Source organism: Chenopodium album, chromosome 15 (genome assembly GCF_948465745.1).
Source record: "Chenopodium album chromosome 15, dcCheAlbu1.1, whole genome shotgun sequence".
NCBI classification, from domain to species: Eukaryota; Viridiplantae; Streptophyta; class Magnoliopsida; order Caryophyllales; family Amaranthaceae; genus Chenopodium; species Chenopodium album.
In genome coordinates, this window is record NC_137848.1 from 34,041,616 (window position 1) to 34,050,852 (window position 9,237).

At 37.7% G+C, this 9,237-nt stretch overlaps 2 protein-coding genes across 2 annotated transcripts; both read left to right on the forward strand.

Moving 5' to 3' along the window:
- Positions 1 to 3,711: 3,711 nt before the first annotated feature.
- LOC145581080 (uncharacterized) lies at positions 3,712 to 6,483 on the forward strand. The gene is made up of 4 exons (XM_081638148.1): positions 3,712 to 3,888; positions 4,421 to 4,715; positions 4,784 to 5,915; positions 6,207 to 6,483. Exons 1-4 carry the CDS (start codon positions 3,712 to 3,714, stop codon positions 6,481 to 6,483), a joined length of 1,881 nt encoding a protein of 626 aa, XP_081494274.1.
- Positions 6,484 to 6,491: 8 nt separating this feature from the next.
- On the forward strand, positions 6,492 to 6,902 carry LOC145581081 (uncharacterized). Its single transcript, XM_081638149.1, has one exon. It carries the CDS (start codon positions 6,492 to 6,494, stop codon positions 6,900 to 6,902), a length of 411 nt encoding a protein of 136 aa, XP_081494275.1.
- The last annotated feature ends 2,335 nt before the right edge of the window (positions 6,903 to 9,237 follow it).

The window sequence follows — 9,237 nt, forward strand, 5'->3', positions numbered from 1 at the left end:
TTTATGAGATCAATGACAAGCGGAATGTTATGATCTGCAAAGTTTTATTATGAGTGAGAAATCACTAAACCCCTTCCATAGACTAAGATATGAGAGTCATATTAAAGACTTGGATTGAAGCAAGTTATGTAATTCAAGTTGTATATGTTTTGAGAAAACATGTTACATAAGGAATGCCCAATTTGCAGAATTATGTTTAAAATAGAAATTATTATTTCTCTTATTTAATTATGGTTTTGGAAATTAAATAAAATGTCCAAAATAATTATGGATTGATGGGCTCATCAGGTTAATTTATTTAAATAATCTGGTGAATGAAACCCTACAGGTGAACAAAATTCATATATTATTTAAGTTCCTAGTTTGAAATCATTAAAGTGGACATAAAAGATTTCAATAAATGGACTAGCATGTAAGATTGATTGGATAGTGCAGTTTCATGGGCCATAGGGGCATAGAGATGCTCGGTCAATCACTTGGATATGCATGAATGATGCATGATCGAACTATTGACCTACTTTGAAGTTCAAGTATAGAGCTTTCGGATATATTAGTGGATTCCTTTTACATGAGTGGAACATTGATTTAATTCAATGATTGATTTAACTGTAATACATTCAAACGTCTTCCCGTAACTGGAGATTATAAAGTGTGTTTCCCGGTTATTTCAAAATTTGAGTGGGAGCCTTGTTGCCACAAGATTGGATTGAGTCTACCTATTAAATTAGGGAATGTGTCATGGCCGCTTGAAGAGGGAGAATTCAGAAAATACGTGGCCGCCTTCAAATGCATTACTCAGTAATCATTTGGTTTTGTAATTCTAACTCAGATTTCAAGTAACGATTTGTAGATTAATATGATATCGACATGTGATGCAATTATATTATCAAATAGACATATATATTGACTTAAGGAATTTGAATATTGCACCCTTGTCTCAGACAAGTGGGAGATTGAAGGAGTTATGTCTTCGTCGTGTGCAATTACTAGATATATAATTGGATCAACTTATGGAGATAATTAAGTTCATACATTTGGGTCGTCGTTTTACCATAGCTAGAGGTACTAACGATCTTTGGACTAGTAAAATAGTCCAAAGCCAAATTGGACGGATCCTATAAGGTCACACAAAGGGGCTAGATCGAGCATTAGAGGACGAGGCCCATCATGGGCCTCATCACTCTAGGTGCCCAGCCATATGGAGGATTATAAGGAGTTTTTGGGCTTCGTGCCCTAGTCGAATTATAATGAGATTCTAAATAGACTAGGTGCCTAGGTTTGTAAGCAAGCAATTAACTGATCATTTGATCAAACCCTAATTAGCAAACACGAAACCCAACCCCTCTCAAAGTCCTCTCTCACACGGCTTTTTCCTCCTCCTCGGCTTCGGTGGTGTCTCGTGGTGGTGGTGGTTCGTGCGGTGGTCGGTAGTCTGTAAAGGTGGTGATCGCGGTTTTCCTCAATCACTTGACCAATCTAGTATTGGTGGACGGCTTGTTCGAATCTCGTGGACTAAGTAGAGGAGCAACGCTTGGGGATCTATTCTCTCCCTGATTTTCCTGTCGAATATCTTTGTGGAATTCACGAATCAAAGGTATGATTATGTGTCTTGTGTGTTATGCATGCGATTCTAGGTTAAGTACTTTTATGAATATGATTCATGATTTTCCGCTGCGTAGTACCTATAAACTCCTACAGAAGCGTCAATATGAATGCTTTTATTGCTACAATTAAAGGTGTTTGGCAGCCTAAGCATGGAGTGGATATCTCAAATATTGGAAAGAAACGTTTTCTTTTTCAGTTTTACCACTGGAAGGATAAGCAGCGTGTCCTCGATAAACAACCTTGGCACTTTGACAGACACGCATTGATTCTTGGAGATATTACTGACTCTGTGAAACCCTCGGAAATAGAGTTATTTTACTTTCCAATGTGGATTAGGGTTTATAATCTACCCCTTAAGGGTAGATTAAACCTTGTGAATGTGGAGAAGATAGGAAACAAATTTGGTGTGTTCGTGAAGATGGATGCAACAGCAAAGGTAGGGATAGACAAGTCTATCCGATTGCGTTTGATGGTAGATGTCCGCAAACCTCTATCCAAGAATGTCAGATTGAAATTGAGGGGTGGAATTGAAGAATTATTCGAAGTCAAATATGAAAAACCGCCTTTATTTTGCTTCTTTTGTGGGATGATGGGACATGGTCTTAAAGATTGTGAGGATCACAGAGAAACCGAAGCTCCGAATCTTCCTTTTTGGGGCTTGGTTGAAGGTATCTCCGTGGAAGTATAATTTGGGAGGTACAGAAGAAGAGGAGAGGAGAAGTGGAAGCTGTGCAAAGAACCTGTTTGTGACAAAGCCAAAGCAAAGCAGTGAGGCGAAGACTGGTAGCATCACTCATGTAAATGAGGTAATGAACAAACTTGTTGATGTTGGGATACATAGTAATGATGGGGTTGTAACTCATAAAACTTTACTGGATACTGGAACTTTTATTTTCAGAAGTGGGGGAGAGTTAGGGGAAGGAAGTGAGAAGGAGTCTAAGAGAGAAAAAATAAAGAAGATGGGAGATAAAAAAAAATAAAACTTGGAAGAGAAACACGATGGATGTTGATCATAGCACGAATAGTACTGAGAAGATTTCTGGTGAAAAGAGAAAAAATACAGAATGTGGTGAGGGGATAGGAAGTTTGGTGCATAAGGAGGAGAGTGGTGTTATTAAACGAAGACTAAAATTGAATGAAACTATTAGTGTGGCGGGCCCCACCCGCAAGGCTCTCGGCAATCAGTGACGTACATCATATCATGGAATTGCAGGGGTTTAGGGGGAAACCTTGTGATTAATGCTTTGAAATGTATTGTGTTTCTTGAAAGCCCTCAAATTGTCTTTCTTTGTGAGACAAAATTAAAAGCTTTTGAATTCGAAAAAATCAAACAAAAAACAAAATTTGAGTGTGCACTTGTTGTTGACTGTGAAGGAGAGGGTAGAAGGAGGAAGGGTGGATTAGCTTTAATGTGGAGAAATTCGGTTGATTTTGCTGTGATTCATACTCACATAACCACATTGATGTGCGGATAAAGGAAATAGAGAGTGGAGATTTTCGGGCCTTTATGGGCATCTGGAAGAAGAGCTTAAATTCAAGACGGGTTTGCTGTTGAAGGGTTTATGGATGGCTGATGGTTTACCTTGGCTATGCGAAGGGGATTTAAACTTAATGCTGCAATCTAATGAGAAGACAGGAGGTAGGGTTTTTAATAGTGGGGAAGCCGAAATTCTCAAAGAGGCTATTTCACATTGTATCTTGGAAGACTTGGGTTACATTGGGCATGATTTTACGTGGTCAAATAATAGAGGTGGGATGGAGGATATTCAGGAACGGTTAAACAGATTTCTTGCAAACCGTGAGTGGAGGGAATGCTTCCCGGGCTCTTTTGTTTCTCATCTTTCAAACAGGAAATCTGATCATCTCCCCTTACTGTTATATGTGAAAGAAGCGATGCATTCCACGAAGAAGAAGAAAAAGAAAAAACAATACCGTTTTGAAGAGATATAGCTTCGAGATGCAAACTGTGCTAAAATTGTCTCGGAAGCATGGGAAAGGGGTGGCGACTTATGCTCTAAAATAGCCTTCACTTCTTTTAGATTAAGTGCGTGGAGTAAGGAGAAATTTGGTGACTTTGTGAAGGAAATGCAACCTTGCAGATCGGAGATGGAGAGGCTTATGAAGGAGGAGCAATCAGAGGAAATTATTGCTCAAATGAGGGCAATTGACGACGGAATGGATGAATTGGAGAGGAGAGAAGAAATGTATTGGAAGCAAAGAAGTAGACAAGAGTGGTTGAAAAATGGCGATAAAAATACTTCTTTTTTCCATAAAAAAAGCAAAGTAGAGACTTGAAAGAAATAGCATCAAAAAAATAAAAGATGAAGCAGGGAATATTTTTGAAGAGGAAGAGCAAATTACAGAAACCTTCGTTTAATATTTTTCAAATCTTTTTGCGGGTAGTAGCCACATTGAGATTGAACCTGTGATCGAGAAAGTGACTCCAATGATTAGCGACAGACAATGTAGCACTTTAAATGCTGCGTTCACAGCCGAGGAAGTGCGAATTGCTTTATTTCAGATGCATCCAACGAAGGCCCCCGGGCCCGATGGTATGTCCGCCATATTTTTTCAGAAATTTTGGGACATTTGTGGGGGTGGATGTAGTAGATAAAGCGCTAAATATTTTGAATAATAATGGTGACATAGGCTCTATTAATCAGACTCATACTGTTTTAATTCCGGAAAAAAAAGTGTGAGTCTCATGTTGATTATAGACCTATTAGTCTGTGTAATGTAATATATAAAATTGTCACTAAGGTACTTGCTAACCGTTTAAAGTTAGTTCTACCTTTTTATTATTCATGAGTCGCAGAGTGGATTTGTTCCTGGGAGATTGATCACTGATAATGTTCTGGTTGCGTATGAGTGCTGCCACTACCTCAGAAAGAAGAAAAGAGTGAAGAAAGGTTTTTTAGGGCTAAAACTTGATATGAGTAAAGCCTATGATAGAGTGGAGTGGGATTTCCTGGAGAAAATGATGCTAAAATTGGGTTTGCCAGGTCACTTTGTTGCTTTGATTATGAATTGTGTTAGCTCTGCGGAGTTCGATGTTCTGGTGAATGGACAACCGTTGAGACGGTTTAAGCCTAGTAGGGGGCTTAGACAAGGTGATCCTCTCTCACCGTTTTTATTTATCATGTGTGCGGAAGGCTTGTCGACTCTTTTCGTGATGCAGAGAGTAAGAAACTCATCCATGGTGTAAAAATCGGAAGGAATGTTGAGCCTATTTCTCACCTATTTTTCGCGGATGATAGACTTCTATTTGTGAGAGAAATGGAGGAAGAGATTGAGAATTTATTGCATATCCTTTCTACTTATGAGTTAGCATCGGGACATAAACTGAATATGGACAAATCGGAGGTGTCTTTTAGCCGAAATATTGAGCAAGAGCGGAAAAACATGCTTCATATGAAGTTATCTTTTAAGGTTGTCAAAGGACACGAAAAGTATCTTGGTTTTCCAACTTACATTAGTGGATCAAAGAAACAAGTGTTCCAAAATATTCAGGATCGTGTTTGGAAAAAACTTAAAGGGTGGAAAGAAATTTTTTTGTCTCAAGCCGCGGGTAAGGAGGTCTTGATTAAATCAATTACTCAAGTGATTCCAACTTATGCAATGCAATGCTTTGCTATTCTTGCTAGTATACTCAATGAAATTGAGAGGTTGTATCGACATTTCTTTTGGGGACAAAAAGGTGAAGAAAGAAAGCTTTGTTGGGTAGCGTGGGAAAAGTTATATACCTCAAAGAAAGATGGAGGGCTCCGTTTTAGAAATATGAGAAATTTCAATAGTGCTCTCTTAGCAAAACAAGCTAAGCATATTATCTCGAATCCGACTTCTCTTGCGGCAAGAGTTCTTAAGGGAAAGTACTTTCCTCACTCAACATTGTTTGATGCAAAGGTGTGTCCTAATGCGAGCTATACATGGAGGTCAATCTTGGGAGCTCGAAATGTGTTGACGAAGGGTGCTAGAAAGGCAGTGGGAAATGGCTCTTCCATTGGTATTTGGCACGACCCTTGGGTGCCAAATCTTCCTGGTTTTAAGGTTTCCTCGACACAAGGAGAGATGGATGGAGGACCTGCTACTGTGCGTGATTTGTGGGTGGATAAATCGTGGAACTTGGAGGAATTAAACACTCTTTTCTCTCTAGTGGAAATTGATGAAATTTGTAACATTCCTATCCCTCTATATGACCGATTGGATGCGTGGGTATGGCATCACACTAAGGATGGGCAATACTCGATTAGAAGTGCCTATAATTTGATCACGATTGAGCAAAAACAAAACAAGGCTTCTTCTTTGAGTGCGTACTGCAATTTCGATTAGAATGTAATTTGGCATTATGAGGTCCCCCCGAAAGTGAAACATTTCGCGTGGAGAGCTCTTAAGGGAGCTGTGGCAGACAGTATGAGTCAGATTCAACGAGGTATGGAAATTGATCCCATCTGTCCTTTGTGTGGTGTTGTGAATGAAAGTGTATTACATATGCTTAGCTTGTGTGAAGACTCAAAACGACTCTAGTATCTCTCCCCTTTAAGATTGGAGGTGGAGCGGTACGAAGGGGATTCTTTTTGGGAATGGTGTGCTTCTGTTCGTAGGAGGCATAAGTATGGAGAGTGGTGGAATTTGTTTTTCTACTTGCTGTGGGGAATTTGGCTTCGTAGAAATGCATGGGTGTTTGATAGGAGAAAAATGGATATGGGTAAAGTTATTCACAAAGTTATGGGCATGGCAGGGGAGTATGCTCTGGCTCAGAGTGTTCCTAATGTGAGTAAAGCAAGCCCGCAGCTGAATGAGAAATGGAAACCACCCTTACATGGGGTGATTAAGGTTAACTCGGATGCCGCAATTTCAAACCGAATGGAGTGGGAATAGGGGGTGTTATGAGAGATGTCGTGGGTGATGTAGTTGCCTCAACATGCTTGCCCCTCCATGGTAATTTTGAAGTTGATATCGCTGAAGCTCTTGCAATGAGACACGCCTTAAGTGTTGCCATCGACTCGGGATTCAGGAAAATTTGTTTGGAAACAGATAGCCTTAAGCTTCACAGCCACTTGATCAAGCGTTGCTCACTTGCTACTTCTTTTGGATCAGTAGTTCCTTTAAGTATACTCCAGCTTTCTAGTAGTTGTCTTTTCTATCAATTTACTTTTGTTAAAAGGAATGGCAATCGAGTGGCTCATGCTCTTGCCAAACTCTGCTCTTCCTTCGACTTACTTCGAGTGTGGATGGAAGAAGTTCCTTTAAGTATTTATAAATTTGTAATGGCTGACTTAAGCCTCTTGAATGATTAATAAAGCCTGCTTGATCGGTTTTTGTCAAAAAAAATAAATAAATAAATAAAATAGAGAACGATTGGATAAGCAAACCGTTCTATATTCTTCAACATATAGAATGGCTGGGAGAGAAAAACGTTCTATTTGTTTTACAAAACGCTTATCTCCATTAATCGTTTTGTATCTTGCGTTTCTTATTCCACTTTTTAAAATATTGACACCAACACATAAGGAAACTTGAAACTCCACGTAATTCCATGTTAATAACCTTAGAACAGTCCATCTTTTGTTAGCCCTTTTGAGCTTCATAAATTGAGCCTTACTTATTCAACCTACATTATTCCAAACCTTGGGATGAGAATGGTGCAAAGAGATGCAAATGAAAAAATTGGAGGAACAAAACATAAGAGGGGGACACAAAGTTAGTCTAAACCCAAAAAAGAAAAGATCAAATGCAAAATCGTTCTAAACCCAAAACCAAACTTGTCAAAAAGGAAAGAAGAAAAGAGAGAGAGAGAGAGAGAGAGAGAGAGAGAGAGAGAGAGAGAAGACAAGGAAAAGGAACCTAATGTAGGAATTGTCACACAAAGTAGAAAGGCTTTAATTCGAGAAGCACCAAAAGTAAAGGATTAAGGGAGTATACTTGAGCCTGTCCAATTTTCATAACCTTGAGCCTAGCCACGTCACACTGGAAAGGCCCTCCTTGAGGTAGAACATAATCATGTTCCACAAAAATCATCATTCTACGAAAATATGGCCCAACTTAGGCCTTTACACATATGGACCTACTATTGAGTAATTATGCCCATACATAAAATGCATGAAGTGTTGAGTAAATGATTTCAAAATCATATAAAAAAAAATTCAAATAATTTGGATGATTTGATAGCCATTGGCTTGATTACATCATTTTAAGTAAAGCAATCGAATCAAACTAAATTCGATGTTTTCCATATCTTTTGCCAAGAAAAATGAGATGATTATCACTTTCAAAAACTATCATCTTATTTTCTTTTAATAATAGGGCTATTTATTACAAAGGTGATTCAAGTTCTATATACATTTCATAGAAAGAAAACGAGTTAATACAATAAATTGATTTAATATATTGACAGTCTCGACGTCAACTTTAGATGTCTTTTACAACTCTTGAGCATTGGTCTTCTCACTTTTCATGAGCAACTAATATGTCTGCATGCGTGGGATATCTTCATCCTCTCTAAGCGAGGAACATTTATTGAACATGATCGCTACATGAAAAAATAATCGTTATCGCTATCATACGTATACCTCATTGCCAAATCATCACGATGATTCAAATATTAAGTCAATAATCCTTGCTTTTCGAAAACATGTCTATTTCCTTTTTTTTCCCTTCTATCGGAAAGTTGGATCCCCTTCCTTTTTAAGCAAATTCGTCTTTTTTGTTCATTTCTTTTTTAGGGGGTAAGTCGGGATAATCCCTCCCATTTGGCAACTAAAATACTTGAAAAATAGTATAATTTTTTCGTTCTTTACCTCAAATAGGGGGCTAAAAAAGCCAAGACATCCCCACTTCTCCCTATTTACAGATTTGAACATGCTATTTATGCTACGAAATCAATGTCATGCAAAGCTTATTACGAATCATCTTAATAACTTTAAATGACAAAGCGAAGAATACCACTTCGTATTATTTGACCAAGATAATTAATTATGTTACTTGATCAAAATAGTTCGTGATAAACATATGCAATATTCAACAAATTGAAAATACAAATCATGGGGTTTCAAATAGACATGAGAAACATCCCCTAGCATATGTGTACATGAATTCCGAAAATCACCTAAGTCTACACTTGGGGGCTACAAAAATATAGGTGTCACCTCAACTTTCATTTTGAAATAAGACCATATTATGAAAAGTGATTCGAATGATTTTATAAATTATTCTAACACTCCATCAAACCTAAGTTTGATAAATATTCATTCTCAAACTACGGTGCTTATTTAATTAGAAGAACTTCACTTTCAATTAGCCAAATATGACAATGATGACAAACACTAAAAACAAAAACATAAATAAAATTAGATATACAAAAGTTTCCTCACATTTTCATAGCTTTGTTGAAATAAGTCACAAATTACAACTTACCTTCATTAATCTTGGACAGCAAAGCCACACTCAATTACGAGCTAGACTTTTCTTTCCATTTTGGGTCCAGTTTTGAAAATAACATGATTATATTGCGTACTAGAAAAAGTTCCTTCATTTTATTTTCAAAACAAACTTTTGTTAAAACTATTGGATCTTCTCCAAATTTTGAATTCTAGTTCGAAATAACATGTTTCTTACTCTCTAAATAAAAAATTA